Source organism: Leptonychotes weddellii, chromosome X (assembly GCF_054177405.1).
Source record: "Leptonychotes weddellii isolate Sample4059 chromosome X, ASM5417740v2, whole genome shotgun sequence".
Classification (NCBI taxonomy): Eukaryota; Metazoa; Chordata; class Mammalia; order Carnivora; family Phocidae; genus Leptonychotes; species Leptonychotes weddellii.
Window position 1 is genome coordinate 83,636,496 of NC_138385.1, and position 22,818 is coordinate 83,659,313.

The 22,818-nt window shown below is 42.0% G+C and overlaps 1 protein-coding gene across 1 annotated transcript; it reads right to left on the bottom strand.

The window, feature by feature from the left end:
* Positions 1 to 5,835: 5,835 nt before the first annotated feature.
* On the bottom strand, positions 5,836 to 6,965 carry LOC102751218 (non-selective voltage-gated ion channel VDAC1-like). Its single transcript, XM_006734451.2, has 2 exons — positions 6,608 to 6,965; positions 5,836 to 6,515 (listed from the first exon to the last, which is right to left on the bottom strand). The coding sequence occupies exons 1-2, from the start codon at positions 6,875 to 6,877 to the stop codon at positions 5,937 to 5,939; spliced, it is 849 nt and encodes a 282-aa protein (XP_006734514.2). The 5' UTR covers positions 6,878 to 6,965; the 3' UTR covers positions 5,836 to 5,936.
* Positions 6,966 to 22,818: the final 15,853 nt, after the last annotated feature.

Genomic DNA, 22,818 nt, shown 5'->3' on the forward strand with positions numbered 1-22,818 from the left:
ACGCAAATGTCAATACAGAAGAAACACTTAACACTATCTATTACTCCTTGTAAGCTATATCTCTTCCAGGGGGAAGAATATCCTCACCAAATAAATGAGACTCTTATTGTTTTTTAGGCATCCAGTGTTTTTTTTTTTTTTTTATTTGACAGAGAGAGAGATAGCGAGAGCAGGAACACAAGCAGGGGGAGTGGGAGAGGGAGAAGCAGGCTTCCCGCCGAGCAGGGAGACCGACGTGGGACTCGATCCCAGGACCTGGGATCATGACCTGAGCCGAAGGCAGATGCTTAACGACTGAGCCACCCAGGCACCCTAGGCATCCAGTGTTATGTGGAGCATAATTCAGTTGAAGCACATGGTCCTACACTGAAAAGGACTCTGTATAAGTCATTCATTTGTCATAAGTCTCCTGCCATACCAACACTGGTCCATCAACAAACTTCTCATCTATGGATCACAGATTGTAGACTGTCTTTTCATCTAGTTCTCATTTCTGTGTCTTGTCCACAGGATACTGTGATGGTTCATTTCATGTGTCAACTAGACTGGGCAACTGAGTGCCCAGATATTTGGTTCAACATGATTCTGGATGTGTCTGTGAGGGCATTTGGGCATGACAGAAGCATTCGAATCAGTAGACTGAGTAAAACAGATTGCCTCCCTTATGCGTATGGCCCTCAGCCAATCAGCTGAAGGCCTGAATAGAACAAAAAGTTGACCCTCCCCCGGGTAACAGAGAATTTCTCCTGCTTGATGGCCATTGAACAGGGACATTTGGCTTTTCCTGCCCTCAGACTCAAACTGAAACATGGCTCTTCCTGGGTCTCCAGCCTGCCAGCCCCCTGAGAGCCTTGGGTCTCCTGCTTCCCAGGCTTTCAGATTCAGGCCGGAACCACACACTGGCCCTCCTGGCTCTCCAGCTGTCTGACTGCAGATCCTGGGACTTGTCAGCCACCCTAATTGCATGGGAGTCAATTCCTTATAATAAATTTTTTTTCTTTTCAAATTTTTTATTTAAATTCTAGTTAACATACAGTGCAATATCGGTTTCAGTGCTCATCACAAGGGCCCTCCTTAATACCCATCACCCATCTAGCCCATTCCCCACCCATCAACCCTCAGTTTGTTCTTTAAGAGTCCCTTATGCTTTGTTTCCCTCTCCCCCCCCCAAAATGATCATCTGTTTTGTTTCTTAAATTCCACATATGAGTGAGATCATATGGTACTTGTCTTTGACGGACTTATTTCGCTTAGCATCATACTCTCTAGCAAGACTAAACTAGAATGTCTAGGGGTGATACAACTATTAAGAAGGATAAGGATATGATTAGTTTAGAGGTCAAGATCGTGGTTACTTTTGGAAGGAAGAGGAGGCTGTGATTAGGGTGGAACACAGGAGTGACTTCCACAGTGTCTGGCAAATTTCTATTTCTTTGCTTGAATCAGGATTTAAATAAAGTCAATATATTGCAATTGGCTGATATGTTTCAAGTGTCTTTCAACCTTCATCCTTGTTTAGTTGTTTTCCTTACAGTTTGGAAACTAACTTGGTCACTTTACTCTTAGATTTTGCTGACTGCATTCCCAGAGTATTTTTCTGTCCCCTGTATTTCTTTTAAATTATTAGTTAGATCTAGAGGCTTAATCAGTTGCAGGATTTTTTGTTTTCAAGAAGAATTCACGGGTAGTGTTGTGTCCTTCCACGAGAAGGCACATAATGGTTGGTTGCCTAACATTTTTATCTGAGATAATATCCTTCCAACTGCTAAAAAGCAAGTATTACAATCTTTAAAAAATATCGAAAAAGTATATTTTCCAGATGATATCTTTGACTCGATTTTTCAATAAGTATTTTTACAAGAGAAACTGAGTCCAGTACATTGTCTCTACCTATGATATTTGGGAATGTTTTGCCAAATTTCAATGCTACAAAATTAAAGCCTTCTTGATTTTATGCTGATAAAGATAATAAATTTATCCAGTTAAAAACTAGAGCTCCACCAAAGGATTTTTTCCACAAGTTGAGATATTCCAAAGCCCAAAAATAGAATATCAAAATTAAATCTTGCATACTATTTGTGCTATTGTCATTCCATTTTTTTTTAAAGATTTTATTTATTTATTTGACAGAGAGAGAGATAGCGAGAGCAGGAACACAAGCAGGGGGAGTGGGAGAGAGAGAAGCAGGCTTCCCGCCGAGCAGGGAGCCCAATGTGGGACTCGATCCCAGGACCCTGGAATCATGACCTGAGCCGAAGGCAGACACTTAACAACTGAGCCACCCAGGCGCCCTATTGTCATTCCATTTGTTTAGTTCCTCCTTTTTTTTTTTTTCAAAGATAAATTTCCAGTCTTCCTTTTTGCAATTTTCATCTAGGAGCTCCAATGGTTTCCAATGGAAAAACCACTGCATTTTGAATGAAATGCAACCACATTTGAGAAGGCTAATTTACATAAAAGTTCAATATTAATGAAGATACTTAGGTTGATTTACAAAGGAGTTTTTCAAAAGTGCCAGCATTTCTACAATCTGATTGATGATAGGAAGCAGAGAAAACTCATATTACCATGTTAAAGTATTTTTAGTTTTCAGTGTCAGCTTTATTACATTTTATAGTTCACTTATCCTGTGTCTTTATTAAAATACTTAAAAGTATTTACAACTTTCATTTCAGTTGGTAGAATATTACTCCTTATTTGGATGCAATTAGGAATTTTGTGTTCACTATGATCTATTCTGAATATCTTTTTGTTTTATAGGTTTCTTAATTTAGTGAAAAACACTGTTCTTACCATGATGCTTTGCTCTACCAAAATTAGCCATTATTTTATCCTATAAAAGTAAAAACTTTGTCTTCAAAGTTTAACTTTTTAATTGATTTGTAATACCATTGATACTAATGTCAGATGTTTTATCTTCAACAGAATTAGCACTCCAAGCTTTACTTTAATTGCATAAACTGAATGGAAAAAAATGAACGATTCTTGGAATTAACCGATTTTCTACTTGAAGCATCCGGGGTCATTTCACTTCCAAGAAATTCCTCTTCTGTTCATGGTACAAGCATATTTATAATGCTTACATTAGCTTTTTTATACATGCACAAGAAAATTTGGAACTGAAAATTAGTAAAATTAATTTAGAATGGGTATTTGATCTCACTGAAAAGTGATATGTCACGTTCCTTCGATCTTTTGCAGGTAGTCTTAAATAACTATAAAACTTTGTAGTAGATGCTGATGCCTCTTCAGCAGATTTCTATTTCCATGTAGTCAGTAATACTTTTGTGATCCCCATGGTTGATGACAAATGTTTCTTCTAAAGTTACACATTTACCATTTCTGCCTGAGTAATGAAAATCCAGTTCTTTTTATTAATTTTTTTAAAGATTTTTATTTATTATTTATGAGAGAGAGAGAGCAAGAGAGCATAAGCAGAGGGAGAGGGAGAAGCAGGCTCCCCACTGAGCAGGGAGCCCGATGCGGGGCTCGATCCCAGGACCCTGGGATCATGACCTGAGCTGAAGGCGGATGCTTAACCACTGAGTCGCCCAGGTGCTCTGAAAATCTAGTTCTTAATTACACTTAATATTCTTCCTTTTTTATATACAAAATGGTTTATTACAAAATAAGACATTACCATATGATAAAATAAATAAATGGTAGTAGATTCACAGTATTCAATAAATGACAAAACTACGTAGCAAGAGTGTTAAGACTTGGGAGACTTCTCTGCCTCTTTTTCCTGTACATGTTTCATATAAACCTCAATGATAATTTTCTACATTTCCCACTGACCTCCCTGTCAGCCTGGTGGCACCGTGTGGGTGTATTTATGAGTTTCTCTTGGGTGCACACCTAAGAGTTGAATTGCTGGGTCATAGGCTACATGAATTTTCAAAGTAAGGAGATAAATCCATTCTCCGCAGCGATATGTAAGACATCTTGTCAATTCCTACCCTTGACAAATCTTGACATCATTTCAGTTTGCATGAGATTGAGATGATCTCTTCTGGGTTTGGTGTTTGCTTGAAAGGAAGATTTTAAATTATTTTAAATCTTTAATTCCTATAATATTAGCAAGACAATTCAAGCTTACAATACTGTTCTCAAGTCAATTCTGGTTTTTTTTTTTCCCCTAGGAATTTGTCCACTTTTGCCTAATTCATTACAATGTGTATACCTCACACTCATTATCTTTCTCATCTCTGTTTTATCTGGGTTAGGTTCCTCTTTTTCATTTATCATTTTTATTTTGGGTCCTCCTCTCTCTTTCTTGAATCTTGCTGGAAGTATGTCTACTTTGTAATGTTTTTTCTCCCCGAAGGATCAATTTTTGTCTTTGTTGTTCTTCTGTGTTTTCTCTCATTGATGTACACTCTATTTTTATTCTTTCTTTAGGTTTAATCTATTTTTTTCAAACGTCTAATTAATTTGCAGCTTTTCTTTCTCTGAGAGAAGTAATTTTTTTGAGAGAGAACGCATGTGCATGCGTGCTTGAATGTGGGGTGGAGGGAGGGGCAGAGGAAGAGGAGAAAGAGAATCTCAAGCAGACTCCGCCTTAAGCACAGAGCCAGACTTGGGGCTCCACCATGACCTGAGTCGAAATCAAGAGTCGGGCACTTAAACTGACTGAGCCACCCAGGTGCCCATCTAAGAGAAGTATTTAAGGCTATAAGATTTCCTTTATGGCATGACTTTTGCTATATTCCTTAAGTTCTGACATGCAGTATTTTTATAATTTATTTTTAGACATGATTTTCATTATGACTTATTTAACAGTGTGTTTTTAAAATTTCTGAAAATATGGATGTCATTCATCATGAACGATCAGACATTTTTCCCTACTTATGAGCCAACAAGGTAACCTATCTTCGTTTCATGGATGATGACAGAAGATTTGACGCCTGGGTCAGAGACAAAGGATGTTTTTACGCACAGCATGATCAGTAGCCAGCATATCAGCCCTCATAGGCGGGGTCCCCAAGCCCCAACTGTTCCAGGGTGATGCAAAAGGAGCCAGATAGTACCTGGATTTGCAGCGAGTTGTGTTGCAGGAGAGGAACTCTAAGGAACACAAATCTTTTTTTTTTTTTTTTGAGGTTTCAATATTGTATTCAAGTTTTACTTTAAGTGATGTTAATTACAGCATCTGAAGGGGAGGATCTAATTCCACACAAAATGGAAGACTCTAAAATGTACCCATTAAACGGCTAAAAAATAAACCAAGTGGTGAGAATAGAACAAGTCCAATTTAGATTCTGAGTGTTGTCACAGTGTGATTACAGTCACAGAGACTCTTCCCAGCTCAGAGCTGGGACTTTTAGAAGCTATTTCATACTCTGGTGCAGGGGCAGAAAACCACAACATGAGAGGGAATTAAGTCCTGAATTACTGGCTTCATCACATCCATCTTCTCTACCCCAAAATGGCACAAAAGAAACAGCTACCACACCCTGCAGACTACTTTTGGTGTAAAAGAGGTGATGGACTGGGGTGGAAACAGGTCAGGAAAATCTGTCTAAAAAAGGCTCTTTCACACCATCAGTGAGTCTCTCCTTCCTTCGGGTAGGAAACCCAGTTCAATTCTCAGGAAGTCATAATTTCATTCATGTACTCCATACCAATTAACAAAGTGCCTATAAATTATCAGCTTCCATTTGCAGCCATTTCTAGATAAAAGAGAAACCTGAACTCTCTGGAGAGGCCACCAAGCTCCCCCCAAGTCTACAGCTGAAAGGACTTTTCGTGGACTTGGGTTTCTTCTGTACCTCTGAAAGGGTAACACCTTAAAGCTGAATCATCTTTAACCTGGAGGTCTAACATGATACTTAGCAATACTTGCATCCCAGACATACAACATTAAAAGTTACACTAAATTCTGAAGGTAGCTATGCTCAGCATAGTTTAAAATTAAACGACTGTACAGTATTCATTTATGCCTGAAATTCCAGTCCTAGACCAAGCTTGTGGCCGCCAGCATTGACATTCTTGCCACCCAGCAGAGCTGATAGGGTCAGGTTGATACCTGGCTTTAGGGTCTGAGTGTATCCTAAACCTATCAGGCTGGAGTTGTTCACTTTAGCCGAGAAGCAGGCGTCAGGGGCGATCTGATACTTGGCCGCTATTCCAAAGCGAGTGTTACTATTTCCTGCTGTCCAGGCCAGATTGACAGCGGTCTCTAACTTCTTGTTCACCTGATGAATGGAGCCACCAAATTCTGTTCCATCGTTTACGTTAGTGTGGAGCTGGAATTCGTCAGTCTTGTAGCCAGCCGCAAAGTTGCTCTGGGTCACTCGAGACTTTGCAGTCTCAAAATTCATCTGGTAGCCAGCCAGCCAGCCTTCATATCCCAGCACCACAGCACCCCGGACTGAAGGACCAGCAATGTCGAAATCCACGTCACAGCCCAGGTTGATGTGCTCCCGCTTATACCCTGTCTTGATTTTAGCATTTTTTCCCCCAGTGTCTGGTGAGAAGGATGAATCAAAGGTCAGCTTCAGTCCATGTGCAAGCTGAACGGAAAAGAAATTTGCCAGGTTTAGTCAAAAGGCAGGGAAACAGACGTCAATGAATAAAACTGTGTCTCTTCCCGGGTGACCATTACCTGATCTTCCACAGTGATCTCTGTGCCTAGTGTGTTGTCAGTGTTCCATTTGTCTGTAAACGTCAGACCATATTCGGTCCATCTGTACTTGGTTTCCAGACTGCCCGTCACTTTGGTGGTCTCAGTGTTGGCTGAACCTGAGCTTGTCAATTCCAGTCCATTCTCAGATTTTGTTTTCAAGTCAAGTGTTATTAAGCCAAATCCATAACCCTTGGTGAAGAGATCCCTGGCAGACTTGCCAAGATCAGCATATGTGGGAGGCACAGCCATCTTCTGCTCAGGGGCGGTGGCGGCGGGCTCAGCGGCTGCTACCGCGGGGGCTGCAGCGAGAGGGACGGAGGAACACAAATCTTTTATACTGTAGAGGAAGCATACCTGCCCTTTGCTCTGAAGGAAGACTCTATCTCTGTCTACCAAGCCTGTTGGCTATACACACATCCTCGAAAAGACAGCCCAGCAAAAAGGGAGTCAGTGTCTCTGCTTGCAAGACTTGCAGAAAGGAGACCCATGGGAAACTGACTCCCAATAGCGAATAGATTTGTTAATTACATGTTTGCAGTCTTTCTAATTTAATTGACTTGTAGTCAGAGAAAATAGTCTGCAAGATACCTATGCTTTGAAAACTGTTAAAGTTCATTTGGTGACCCAGTATATGATCCAGTTTTTTAACTGCCTTATTTACAAAATATGTTGTTAAGAAGAACACGTATTCCCAAGCTTTTGAATGCAAAATTCTCTACAGGCCTTTTAGATCAAAATTCTTCATTGTGTTGTTCAGATCTTCAATCCCCTTCCTGAATTGTGTCTCCCTAATCTATGGATAATTGAAAGAGCTGTATTTAAATTTCCCACCATGATGGTATCAATTTCTCTTTTTTGTTCTTGTAATTCTACCAATTTTAACCCTACATATTTTGACGTTATTTTGTTAGATTCATCCGTCATTACAATTTCGATATCTTCTTAGCAAAACGAATCTTTATCATTGTGTACAGACCTTCCCTGACCCTAAGAGTGCTTTGTTTTTAAAAATTTATTTTGTCTGATACTAACATAGACACTAGATTTCTCCCCTCCCCCCACATTTTTTTAGGTTTCTTTTGGTTAGTATTTGCCTGAGATGACTACTTCCATCCATTTACTTTCAACCTCTGCATATCCTTGATGCTTTCCATGTGGCTCTCATAAAGATATTTTGTATTATGTTTATTATTCTGATTTTTAAAACAATTGTTCTTTGTGTTGCAATATTTCTTTCTGCTTAAGATGGAATCTTTTGAAATGATCTTTTTCTGTGAAATAGTCCTGCTCGGGCGCCTGGGTGGCTCAGTTGGTTAAGCGACTGCTTTCAGCTCAGGTCATGATCCTGGAGTCCCTGGATCGAGTCCCGCATCGGGCTCCCTGCTCGGCAGGGAGCCTGCTTCTCCCTCTGACCCTCCCCCCTCTCATGTGCTCTCTCGCTCTCATTCTCTCTGTCTCAAATAAATAAATAAAATCTTTAAAAAAAAAAAAAAAAGAAATAGTCCTGCTCTTCAGATACCTTGATGTACCGGCCTGTGGACTCCTATTTCTCGCAATATGGGCTACTTTTTTCTGGCAGTGGCTATGGGGAAGGGGTCAGAGGCCAGACCTCACTCTGTGTTCACTCGAATAAGTTCAGAGATTCACTACGGGGGGTGGGGGATAAGCCCCCTAGAGTGGGGAACTTCTCATTGAATCACTCCCCACTCCACCACGTTATTTCTTCACGATGAAGCTCTACCTTCCATAACTCCGTCCCCTGCAACTGTGCAACATTTGGAGAAGGCACCTGCCCCACAGGCTGGGGGTGAAGCGGGAAGGTGAGGGCTGGAGATCAGTCTGTCTGCACCTATCTTTCTCCCATCCTCAGCGTTGTCCGCTCACTGCCCTGATTTAACTGCTGAGAACCCCCATACCCAGACCTTGATATTCTCTCTCGGAGAGCGATCTTGGCCGAGGGAGCCAGGTGTCCTAGTTCAGCAGCTTGGTTGATACTGAAGCTAGAACTTGGAGTTATTTTGTAGAATAATCTGACATATATAATCACTGTTATTTATTCACGGTCTCTCTGCTGTTGAGAGTGTTCGAAATATTCAAACTGCTGTAAGGTATTTAAAGTGTTCAAAAGAATCAGTTACACCAAATTTCTTATGGAGACTTGAACCATTTGGGAAAACTTAATTAGGGCAGCATTTAATCTCAACGTGTTTAAGAAAAAATGACTTTCCCGCTTTTTTTTTTTCCACTAGACATGTATGTTTGATGAATTGAACATTAAGGCCAAGCGCAGGTGGGGATGATTTTCTATGTACAAAAGTTTCTCAAGCTTTAAAGACTCCATTAACAAATGGAAGTACATTTAGTTGTATAAATATTGTAAAAGGTTAGAGGAGCTCAGTGACCAAAAATGCAAATTGAGGCAACAATAAGAGACCATCATTTATTAATCAAATTAGAAAAAGAAAGCTTGGTCAGGATTCTTAGTTTTGGGAAGTGTGCAATGGATGAATGCTTGAAAGGAATCTTACATCATGGAAGAAAAATACATTGGTGCAAAACTTTAGGAAATGATATGAAATAAGTATTCAGAGTGAAACATGTTGATGATGCAATTTTGTTTCTGGGAATGTACCCTGAAGAAATAGTTCTAAACATATATATATATATATAACAGAGATACTACTTAAAAAAATGTATCATTGTAGTTTTACTTTTTGTATAGGTGTATCTGACTTTTTAAGCTGGTCTGGTGTGTTTTTCCTATGTGTAGGGAAGGGGATGGGGAGCTGAAGCTGTTACAGCAGAAACACACAGATTGAAAAAAAAAACCAAACCACCCAATCCTTAAGTTTTGACTCCTCAGGTAGAATTTTTGAGTCGAGAAAAATGTTCAGTTCGGTTCGGTCATCATCGGGCCAACTAAAGCAAAAATCACATCATTCAAATACAAGAAAGAAAAGCACATCGATATATTTTTTTGAGAGAAAAAGATTTCACCCTTCTTCCAGTTCCCATTAGCGTATTATTTGGGTCAGGGTTCAGTCGTATGGCGCACGCTGCGCTTGAACCAGTTTGAGCAGGAAGCAGTTACAGAACTGTTGAAAGGGCTGGGGAAAGGATTCTCATGTGAGCTTTCACCAACAACTTCCGCAGACTCACCACAGAGCCTGGCCATCTAGACAGATACTACCTCTTACGTGGCTCCAGAATTAGGTGATTATTGCCACAGTCAGGATCAGGACAGTGCTCCCCTGAGCTCCAGAGCGCAGCATTCCTGCCGGGATCCACACAGACAAAATGAAGGCCCTGCAGCCTGTCTCGCAACACCATGACTGGGTCCCGAGGCTGTTAAAGCGGCCGCAGGAAACCACGTGCCTACACAACCACGCCTGCTCCCAAACATGGTACACACAGCACAGTCTCAGCCTCTGTCTTGCTTCCACTTTCTTTTTATTTATTTACTTTAGAGACTGAGAGGGGAGGGGCAGAGACAGAGGGAGAGAGAATCTCAAGCCGACCCTGCGCTGAGCCGGGAGCCCAATTCAGGGCTCGATCTCACGATCCCGAGATCGTGACCTGAGCCGAAAGCAAGAGCCCGACGCCTAAGCGACTGTGCCCCCCAGGTGCCCCTCGCTTCCACTTCCTAAGTTTTGGATGGATGTATCTGATGGTCTGATTTGAACTCACACCCAGAATTCCAATCGCAAGGAAGCCTGGGAAATAGAGTTTTTGCTTTCCAGCCACTGCAGCACAGAAGGAGGGCCGAGTGAGTCTTGAATGCCAAGCCACATAATGAAATCTGGACCCAGGGGATTGTAGGATATTGCTAATGAGAAGATACGCCATAGTGGACATTGTCCTGTTTCCCCTAGATCTCCCGTGATCCTTTTAACTGTTTCCATACACTCCTCAGTCAGCTTTGACGTGTTTAGCTTTCAGCCTCCTTCCTACCTGTCAGTGGGAGGCCTGACGTTGGACTCTTGAAGTCAGCTCTGCCCACAGGTGCAGAGGCCTGGAGCTGCTTGGGAGTTTATGTACCTCTGGGGCGGCCTGTTATGGACTGAACGTGTGTGTCGTTCCCCGTATCTCAAATTCATTTGTTGAAATCCTAACCCGTGAGGTGATGGTATTAGGAGGTGCGATGTCTGGGAGGTGACGGGGTCATGAGGGTGGGGACCCTCATGATGGGATTACTGCCCTTATAAAAAAGACCCTGGTGAGGGTTCTTGTCCTTTCTGCCATGTGAGGACAGAGAGAGAACATGGCCTCCTGTGAACCAGAAAGTGGGCCCTCGCCAGACACCACATCTGCTGGCACCTTCATCTGGGACTTCCCAGCCTCCAGAACTGTGAGAAATAAATGTTCATTGTGTAAACCGCCCGGTCTAGCAGCCTGAGTGGAATGAGACACAACCCTCAGCCAACAGCAGCTGAAGAACGCACTAGTATGAAAGCCTAGGCCCCTTGTCTCTAACTGGGACCCACTCCCAGGCACTATACTGCAGAGCTGTCCCTCGGGATCAGGCTGCAGCTGTCTTCCTAAGGACTATGCCTGCAACTGCAACCTTGCCTGCCTTCTCCTGCTTCTTTATCCTGATGTTTTGTTCCCTTTTTTTCCACCCCTTTATCGTAAGAGCACTTCCTTCATAAATCAAATGCACAGGGATCCTTGCCATGGGGTATGTTTCTCGGGAACCCAACCCCCAAATGGCCCATCCGTCATTCAGGATCGGAGGAAGGGTAGCAGAGATGGATAGAGAGGGAGTAGATGGTCAGTTATGCATCCTGATCTCCCCTCTCTAACCTTGGAGTTTAGGATAGGAAGCTAGGATAGATCCTGCAGAGTAGAGCCCTTAGGATCCATTGCAACCACCTTCCACCTTACTTCCCTGTACAATCAAAGGTGGAAGTTTAAAGACGACATTTCTCCATTTCCCAGCCTCTAGAGTTCTGCATGTGACCCAGTTTCTTTTTTTTTTTCATTTTTTTCAGTTTTTTTTTTATTCTTATGTTAATCCCCTACACCATTAGTTTTAGATGTAGTGTTCCATGATTCGTTGTTTGTGCATAACACCCAGTGACCCAGTTTCTTGAGCACCTTAGCTTTCAACCTGGAGGCAGCAATGTGAGTTAATGGTTGCATGTGGGAAGAGTTGATTATCTGGAAAGTACCAGAGCTGAGGCATTTGATGTTCAGCTGTGGTGGAGTTTCTGGCACCCAAGGTCAAAGACCTCCGTGGTGGGTCTGTGATAGGATTGTGTGTTTTATTTTCCCAGACTGTATTAACTCTTCATAGTTTGATCCTGAGAGTAAAGCATCTAGGTCCATCCTTTGGTCCTTTTAGAATGTCTAACATATTTTGGGGCGACTGGGTGGCTCAGTTAAGCATCTGTCTTCAGCTCAGGTCATGATCCCAGGGTTCTGAGACTGAGCCCTGTGTCGGGCTCCACGCTTGGCAGGGAGTCTGCTTCTCCCTCTCCCTCTGCCCCTACCCCTGCTTGTGTGCGCTCTCTCTTTCAAATAAATAAATCTTTTAAAAAAAGAAGGTCTGCCTAACATATTTTAATACACATTTTGTGCTAAATTCGTCCATGAATCCTTTTGTGTGCAACTATGAATCCTGGCAGACACAGGAGGTATTTAAGAGAGGTTGAAGTTAAAGCTGACAGGGGGTCATTTTCCCACTTGCCCCAGGAACAAGGGACAATGGAGTGATCAGAAAGAGAGAACTAGAGCTAGTACTCCAAAGCTGCCCTTGGTTCTTAAATGGTACAGGGAAATTTCTGCAGGTCCCCAGTGGGTTGCCTGGAGTCTCACTGGGTAGTATATGAGAGTGGGTTGCTATGGCTCTCTTGTCTGCAATTGAATAACAATCACAGTGTGTCATAGGTTATGAAAATGGCCACAAAATACTCCTTCCCCATTATCACGCCCTTTGGTAGTATGTTCTTGCACTTGCTTTAGCCAGTGGGATGTGTGCAAACATTATGTGAACGTTAGCCTGGAAAGCAATTGCGCAGTGGAGTTTGCCCTCTTCCTGCTTTTGGAACTCGGCTGCCATACAAAACGGTCCGGGCCAGCCTGCTGGATCACAAGGGATCTGTGGACTAGTCACCCCCAATAGCCTCTGCCTACCACCAGACATGAGAATGGGGCTCTCTGAGGCCACCCGGCCCCTGGCTGACCTGGCAGCTGACCACAAATGCACAAATGAGCTCAGCTGAAACCCCTGGAGCCCGATGCAGACAAAGAACCGCCCAGCAGAACCGAGAGCTAAATGGTTGGTTTAAACCACTCTGTTTTAGGGGGGGTTTTATGCAGCGAAAGCTGACACATATCAAGACTTCAGAGGTGTCTCAGGCACCACTGGGAAGTCAGATTGAGCAAAGTTGTCAGGAAGACAGGCTCCCAATTCTAGCAGCAGATGCTGGTAGGACATACAGGGCTGGGCTCCAGTCAATACCATCCTATGGCCTCCATCTCTTTCCCCAGGGCCGGGAAGTAGAGGAAGCCCTATAGCTTCCCCAGGAGCAATAGGAGATGTAAAGGCTCATCCAAATAAAACTCCGCCTGACTCATTAGACTTAATGGAATTTACCAGGTTGGACTAAAACTTAATTTTTACTCTATCTTGTGAGGTGAGGATGAATATAGCAGTTAAACAAAATGAAGGAGTCAGTGTAAGGTGATGTCACCTGCATAGGCAAGACAATTTTTAGATAAATTACTAATTTCAGTGTAATTTATGATTACAAAAATTAATGTGTCAATTAAACATTAATTAAAGAATGAAGAATGTTTAAGCAGTCCATGGTACTGCATTCGATGAATTATTTTGCAAAACCATCCAGAATGTCATTTGTGAAGATTATGTAATAGTGTAGAAAAATATTGCCCTGTAATATTAAACACGAAATCATGACATAATATTATATATCCAGTAAGACTTATAGTTCTGTTTTCCTAAAATGAGTCACCTTTGCAAGGAGAGTAGGCTGGAAGAAAGGACATAATATTCAAGGTGACTGTATGTAATGGATAATGGGACAAGATGTGAGTTTTGTCCTGTATTTTCCAAATTATCTTTGATAACAAGGAGTTGTGTTTGCGATGTTGATTTTGAAAAATGTACACTGTACTATGATTTTAAAAGTCTCTTCTAGATATAGGATTCAATGATTCTAAGAACTCAAAGCCATTCACTAACAAATGGCTTAATGACATGATGCCTTGCGGAAGAATTTAATTATTTTTGTTGATTATAGCCAGTATCTAATAAATACGAGTGGTTTCTTTACAGTCAAATAACAATTTATTGTTGGCTAGAAGAATCTGCATTCTTACCATTACCCTTCCATTTCTTAGTCATAATTAATTAGCTATTAATTAATTAATAATTCCTGCCTGGTATTGTGGGATATAAATGAAGACGACAAAATGTCAAGACAAAATGATATGCATGTCTGGAGGGGAGAGAAAGTATCTTCTAGAAACCCAAGGCAGAGAAAAGCAGCTTCAGGTTTCCAAGAAGCAAAGACTTACACTCAGCTGGTTGTTTTGTAGGCTTTGTGGCAGTTTTTTTGGGGCAAGAGGATTCTGGAAAACAATGTGGTACTGTAGGCCTGGACTTGTTCATTTCGAAGTTTAAGAACCATAACATTTTTCTTGTTATTTATGAAACTTTAGGAAGACTCTCAAGGGAAATGGGGTAATGGAAGAAGCCAGGTCTTTTCCCTTATCTCACTAAGGATGGAAGATCTCTTAGATATAAAGAGCTAGAAACTTAGGCGTAGCAATATAGAAAAGTTCATAGGAGAGGAACATACGTGTGTGAGTGTGTGAAAGAATAGGATCATTTATTCTCAAGTTCACAGCTGCTCAGATTGTGGCCCACACACCTCTGCTCGTCTGCAAATGACTTTTAGTCCCAAACAGTTTTTCCTCGTTCATGCATAGGCACTTGGGGCAGGCTTGCCCTAACTGGTTTATTTGTTCTCGATGGTGCTTGAAAGTTAATGTGATCTCCTAAGCTCAAGTATATGCTTGTTAATTCAGGGGCTCTCTCTTACCAATCTTCATATGCTGCCTCAGTTATTCCCCCCAAACTCCTGGAGTAATGTGCCAACATGTCGTGGCGTTCTGTGACCTCTACTTTGTGTGTTGTCTTCTGTTAGAGGTGCAGGTAGCCCGGTGTTTTCTAGACTTTTTTTTTCTTTCTCATCTAGATTGTCACGACAGCTGCTTTTTCTCCTAATGACCCATGAATCCTTCTGGTGGAGGGGAAAGTTCAAACGACCGCCCTCATACTGTACTCAGGATCACCACTGCCTCTCTGGGACCAAGGCTTATGGTATTGGTTTCGGATCTTTATGATTGATATTAGGTTTCTACAGTCCCCAGCTGCTGCAATTCATGAATCATCTTCCGTAGCTGTGTTACTGTGGCACGTTCACTGCGCTTCTTTCTATTCTCAAAATGAGGTGTTTTCCAGGAGCATTGCAGGCTCTTATGCAAATGGACTTCTGACCACCTGTTCCAACAATGAGCCAGACATGGCCAGCCAGGTTTGTATCCCTGATTGTTTGTTTGTTTGTTTTTAAGATTTTTCTTTTCACTACATTCTTTATTTATGAGAGAGAGAGAGAGAGAGAGAGAGGGAGAGGGAGAAAGAGAACATGACGGGGGGAGGGGCAGAGGCAGAGGGAGAAGCAGACTCCCTGCCGAGCAGGAAGCCCGATGCAGGACTCGATCCCAGAACCCTGGGCTCATGATCTGAGCCAAAGGCAGACGCTTAACCAACTGAGCCACCCAGGCGCCCCTCCCTGATTGTTTTTTTATCTGGTGCTAGGAATGTCGCTCCTCGCAGGACAATGACCCTGTCAGGTGTGTAGCACTTTACACGTTACAAAGCGATGTCTGATCAGGGAGCTCACCTCATCTCTAAAACCTGTGAGGTAGGAATTAGCATCACTTTTGTAAGAATTTGTGGTTTCCTCCTTCAAGGCTGTAGAGCCAGTCATAGACAGAAAGAGGACGAGTTAGATGAGAGGGAGAGATGTGGGTGTCGGGGGGGGGGGGCGGGGGGGGAGGGACAGACCTTCCGAGGAGCAGAATCTGACAGAGGTTGAAGAGATGCGAATGAGAGTAGACGCAGGGTGTGCTATACACGGGGACGTTTGGGAAAGCGAGGCAGGAACTGTCTCTGTCATCCAGGTGGGCTTCTTTTCTCTTCCTATGTCCTTTCTATCAGTCAGTTTCCCCCAGAGCGCTGCCCTGGGAAGCAGAGGTGCCCGGGGTACAAGGATGATCATTTCACTTTTAAAACTGGTGAAGGGGGGCGCCTGGGTGGCTCAGATGGTTAAGTGACTGCCTTTGGCTCAGGTCATGATCCTGGGCTCTCAGGATCGAGTCCCGCATCAGGCTCCCTGCTCAGCAGGGAGTCTGCTGCTCCCTCTGACCCTCCCCCCTCTCATGTGCTCTCTCTCTCTCTTTCATTCTCTCTCTCTCAAATAAATAAGTAAAATCTTTAAAAAAAACTGGTGAAGGGAAGGACTGTTACTTAAACACTGCATGTTACTCCAATGCAGGGAAAGAGAAATTATTGTGGTGCCAGAGAAAAAGAACTGAGAGGTTGTGAAAGAAGAGTGGACAGAAGCAAAGAGTAATTAAAACTGGTAGCTTTTATTAAATGGCTCAGAGAGGTCAACTGATCGGTTGCATATCATACAGCTACTAAGAGCTGAAGCCAAAATGTGAACCAAGGTGTGTTTGGTACCAAACCTGAACTTCATCCCACCATCTAACACTCTGCCTCACCTGACAGGTAGGGGCAGGGTAATATTTAAAGACAGGACCAAGAGAGCTAAGGCATTTTACCTAAACTTCCACATAGAAGGGCTCGCATTCCCAAACACACAGACAACAGAATCAGGGTCTTGTCTTTTGAGTGGAAAAACAAAACCAGGTTTGTGGCTTAAGACAAAAGATTCAGGGCGCCTGGGTGGCTCAGATGGTTGAGCAACTGCCTTCGGCTCAGGTCATGATCCTGTAGTCCCTGGATCGAGTCCCGCATCGGGCTCCCTGCTCGGCGGGGAGCCTGCTTCTCCCTCTAACCCTCCCCCCTCTCATGTACTCTCTCTCTCTCTCATTCTCGCTCTCTCAAATAAAAAAAAAAAGATTCAGAAGATTATATTATCAGTAATAGCTTTTGTGGACTCATGAAAAGGGGAACAAAATTGAAAGACAGGAAAGAGCTTGAACATCAGGGCAGTTTCTGAAGAGAAGCCCTTTCCCTGACCTTCCCTGCCCAAGTTAGGCCAAGCCCTTGTGGGAAGGGAAAACTTGAGCCCTACTAAACCACTAAAGGATGTCTTAGGTTCAGGCTGACAATCACATTCAAAAGATACCACTGGCTTCACACAGCCCCGAGTGTAGTGAGTTTTAACCAAGGGTGTGGGGCAGGAAAATCAGCGTACATAATGACAGCAACACAAAGGCCTTACAACTCCAGGTACAGCTTCCACTGTCTTTAATTACTCCACACAGGGACTCGCAAGGTCACAAGAGACGAGGCTGAGTGTACATGGGCTACGTCAGATCAGGGAATGCTCTGGGGTCTCGTTAACATTTATATTTTCATAGCATTATAAACCTTTCAGGAGTACATGACTAGATTCCATTCTCCAGTGCCCTCCTTAGTCTCATCAATCACAGATTACACAAGTAAACAATGAACAATCTCAATAACCGAATTACCATGTATAGCCTGCCCACGTAACAGGGCTCAGTACATAGCAATCTCAATAGGACCGTTGTTCACCTTGGGTCTGGTATACTTCTGCACATTCTGTGAGTTAATGTTGCAAGAAGCTAGGTCATGGGTCAAGTATTCAGGGGTCTCTGAGTTGGGGAAACTTTTATAATTCACCTTTTGATGGTAAATAGGCAGATGTGCCTGAGACATCTCTACAGCATTCAAGTATCACCCCACAGGACCTACTAGTGGCCAAGAAGTCTTGCCAGAGAATCAACCCACTTGAAAAGGCCTTGCCATTGGTGAAAGGAGATGTAGTAGTGACCTATGTCGACTGATGACCAAAGAGCACAATGGAATGAAGAGGGGAATTAGAAGATGCCAGAATGAATAAATGATGATCATGCATAAAGGCTGTTCCCCACCCTTCATGCTTAGAATTATGAAAGCCCGTTGCCTAATCTATAAATGTAGCCCCAAGGGAAAACTTGAGGTATCTAAGAATTAGTTTTGGCCATCTGGCTGGTTGTTCAGTTGTGATAGATTGAAACTATTGGCCTTAATTATGTACCCTCCATCTGTCCATGACCTTTGCCATATAATTTGTAGGATCTCACACAGAAGGCTGAGAGTGTACCTCCTCACACTCTGACTTGGGGCCTGGAAATATGACTTGCTTGGTCAATGGTGTATGGATAAAAATGATAGTGAGTTTCAAACCTAGGTCTTGAGAGGCCTGAATGTTTTCATGTGCCCCCTTGAGCCTCTGCCAACACCATGAAAAGAGCTTCCTCAAGGGACCAGCTGCTCCTTCTATCTGGACTCCAAAATGCACACATGTGGGGTAAAGCCACCCAGCCGTGCTCAGTCAGACCTACAGTTTCGAGGAAAGCCATCCAGCCAAACCCTGTATAGATGAGCCTATAAAACATGCATACTATTGTATTTCACTGAGATTTTCAGTTTAATTCTTATGCTGGATTATTTGCACAATAACTGACTGATACAGGTGCATGGAAAACCACATTCAGTTTCAGAAAAATAAGGTTAAAGTTTTAGCACATACAATTTTTTGTGGACTGAGATTTACACCTGACATTTCAAAGTTTTAGGGAAATAAAAGGAAGTATGGCACATGAAAAAATGTTTAACATTATTAGCCATCAGGGAAATGCAAAGGGATATCACTCATATCTTTCAGAATGGCTAAAATAAAAAATAGTGGCAATACCAAATGCTGGTGAAGATGCAGAGAAACTGGATCATTCATAATTAATGACAGAAATGTAAAATGATACAGCTACTCTGGGAAACACTTTGACGGTTTCTTTGATAACGAAAACTAAACCTACCATATGTATTAGTTGGCTTGGGCTTCCATAACAAAATATCCCAGGCTGGATGACTTAAACAACAGAAACTTATTTTTTCATAGTTCTGGAGCCCAGAAGTCCAAGATCAAGGTTCTGGCAAATTTGGTTTCTGGTAATAGCCCTCTTCCTGGCTTACTGACGGCCACCTTCTCAGCATTTCCTCATATGGCTTTTTCTCAGTATAGCTCGCTCTCTGGGGTCTTCTTATAAGGATATTAGTCTTCCAGTTATTGGGGCCCCACCCTTAGGACCTCATTTAACCTTAATTACTTCCTTACTCCAAATACAGTCACACTGGGAGTTAGGGCTTCAACAGAGGAATATTGCGGGGCGGGGGGAGGGGATGCAAATATTCGGTCCATAACACCATACAATCTAACAATTCATTCCACAGATATGAAAACATACTCACACAAAAACTTGTACACAAAGGTTTATAGTAGCCTTATTTGTAATAGACAAAAACTAGACACAACCCAGATGTCCTTCAATGGGTGAATGTAAACAAACTCTTATACGAACAATGGAATACTGCTGACTGATAAACAGGAGCGAACTACTGAGGCACACATGACTTGTACAAACCTCGAAGGAACTATGCGGAGTGAAAAAAAACAAGTGCAAAGTGTTAAATATTCTATGATTACGTCATATTATGTTGTCAAAGTAACAAAATTGTGGAAACTGAGAACACATGGGTGGTTTCCAGGGATCAAGAATGGGGAGGGCAAGAGAGTAGGCATGGCTATAAAGGGGGTAGCAGGAAGGAGCCTTTTGGTGATGGAAAAGGTCTGTATTTTGATTGTGGTGATGGATACACAATTCTAAACATACGACAAAACTGCAGAGAAGTATACACATAGACACAAGCATACACACACTATGCATAAAAGAATGCACGTAAAACTGATGAAATCTGAATAAACTGTGCATTGTATCAGCATCAACTTCCTGGTTTTGATATCGTACCATAGTTATACCACGTTATTATTGGGATGAAGGGTACACAGAAGTCCCCTGTGCATTTCTGGCAATTTCCTAGGAATCTATAATTATTTCATAATAACAACTTAAAAGAGTTGAACAAATTATGACTAGGGAGAAAATATCAAGTGAAACAAGTTGTATAAAATGGTAAGGATGGGGGGCCTGGGTGGCACAGTCAGATGGGGGTCTTACTCTTGGTTTCGGCTCAGGTCATGATTTCGGGGTTGTGGGATTGAGCCCTGCATCAGGCTCCACGCTCAGCGTGGAGTCTGCTTGAGATTCTCTCTCCCTCTCCCTCTCCCGCTCGTGCTCTCTAAAATAAATAAATCTTTAAAAAAAAATGGTAAGGACAGCGCAAGTACAATCAACTATAAAAATAAAATATGTATTTGGAAACAAGAGAAGGACACGTGCAAAAAGATAATAATGGTTGTGCTGTGGCGGTAGAATTATGTGGGTTTACCTTTTCTTTCTCTATTTTCAAAAGTTTTGGTGTAAAATTTATAAGGTAATTCCAAAAAATAAGACATATGGCATATTCCCCGAAAGACAGAAATAAGAGCAACACTGATTTGCAGATAATCAGAGCACCTCAGAATTAAGAGGGACACAGCAGATGTCTTGTTCAACCCCCACCTCATTGAGTGGGTCAAATGACAATAAACCCATTTCTTTGGTCGCCCAGGCTTTTTTCAAATTGGATATTATTATTACAAAATTATTACTTTAATTGAATCAAAATATACCTTTCTGTTACCTCTAGCTTTTTTTTTTTTTAAAGATTTTATTTATTTATTTATTGGAGAGCGAGCGAGAGAGAAACAGCATGAGAGAGGAGAGGGTCAGAGGGAGAAGCAGGCTCCCCACTGAGCCGGGAGCCCGATGTGGGACTCGATCCCAGGACCCTGGGATCATGACCTGAGCCGAAGGCAGTCGCTTAACCAACTGAGCCACCCAGGCGCCCTGTTACCTCTAGCTTTTGTAGATGTTCAAACATAAATCACTTTTCAGTTTGTTAAATATGTTCCTTTTCTTAATTATGGTCATGATTCCTTGGTAGTGTGTTAAAACTGATTAAATTGTATATTTTAAATATGCACAATTTATAAAATGACTATTGTACCTCAATAAACCCAGTTTTAAAAAAGGAAATATGGGGGAACCTAGAAAGTATAAAAAAGTCCTCTTTTATTAGTTTTTGTTTTTGTTTAAATTTTTTTTTTTAAGTAATTTCTGTGCCCAATGTGGTGCTCAAACTCACAACCCCAAGATTAAGAGTTGCATGCTCTACCAACTGAGCCAGCCAGGCGCCCCTAAAGTTTTTATATTTTAATTCTGGTATAGTTAATGTACAGTGTTATATTAGTTTTAGGTGTACAATACAGTGATTCAACAATTCCATACATCACCTGGTGCTCATCACGACAAGCACACTCCCTATTAATCCCCATCACCTCTTTAACCCATCCTCCACCTACGTCCCCATTGGTTACCATCAGTTGGTTCTCTATCATTAAGAATCTGTTTCTTGGGGCGCCTGGGCAGCTCAGTTGTTAAGTGTCTGCCTTTGGCTCAGGTCATGATCCCAGGGTCCTGGGATCGAGCCCCGCATTGGGCTCCCTGCTCCGCGGAAAGCCTGCTTCTCCCTCTCCCACTCCCCCTGCTTGTGTTCCCTCTCTCGCTGTGTCTCTCTCTGTCAAATAAATAAATAAAATCTTTAAAAAAAAGAATCGGTTTCTTGGTTTGCCTCTCTCCCCTCCCTTGCTTGTTTTTTTCTTAAATTCAAAATATGAATGAACTCATATGGTATTTATCTTTCTCTGACTTATTATGCCTAGTATTACACTTTCTAGCTCCATCCATGTCATTTCAAATGGTAAGATTTCATTCTTTTTCATGGCTGAATTACACACACACACACACACACACACACACACCGCATCTTCTTTATCCATTCATCAATGGATGGACACTTCAGTTGCTTCCATATTTTGGCTTTTGTAAATAATGCTGCTATAAACATAGTGGTGCACGTATCCCTTTGAATTAGTGGTTTTGTATTCTTTGGGTAAATACCCAGTAGTGCGATTACTGGATCATTGGCTAGTTTTTTTTTTGTTTTTTTTTTTTGAGGAAACTCCATACTGTATTCCATAGTAGCTGCACCAGTTTGCATTCCCATGAATAGCAATAGTACACAAGGGTTCCTTTTTCTCCACATCCTCGCCAACATTTGTCATTTCTTGAGTTGTTGATTTTAGCCATTCTGACAGGAGTGAGGCGATATCTCATTGTAGTTTTGATTTGCATTTCCCTGATGGTCAGTGATGATGAATGCATGACTTCTTTGTATGTTTTGGATATTAACCCCTCATTGGATATATCATTTGCAAATAAGTATACAAAGACAAGCATCATGAAAGATAATATTATTTAAGAAATCATTAGTGAAGGACAAGGAGGAAAGTGAGAAAAAGGGAAATGAATTTGCGTTATTTGCAAATGTCATGAATTATTGCTTTGAAAGACTGACTTTTTTTAGTTAAGATGTATCAGAGTCTTAAGACAAAGCTGTTTAGGGGCGCCTGGGTGGCTCAGTCAGTTAAATGTCTGCCTTCAGCTCAGGTTATGATCCTGGAGTCCCTGGATTGAGCCCCGCATCGGGCTCCCTGTTCAGTAGAGAGCCTGCTCCTCCCCCTGCCACTCACCCTGCTCATGCTCTCTCTTGCTCTTTCTCTTTCTCGCTCTCCCAAATAAAAAAATAAAATCTTAAAAAAAAAAGGGACAAAGCTGTTTAGTTGCAACTTGTTGGGGAAGAGGACTTGGGGGTCTAAACATTGCAGTGTAATTGAGACACTGTATGATTTTATGAATAGGTTGGACTTTGTCATTTATATAACATTATTTGAGATTTAAACCACAGGGCTCCACAGTGCTGAAAGAATGTATGATTAAAATAGGCATTATAAAAAAAATAAAATAGGCATCATCCAGCAAGTATTTACTTTTTTTTTTTTTTAAAGATTTTATTTATTTGACAGAGAGAGACACAACGAGAGAAGGAACACAAGCAGGGG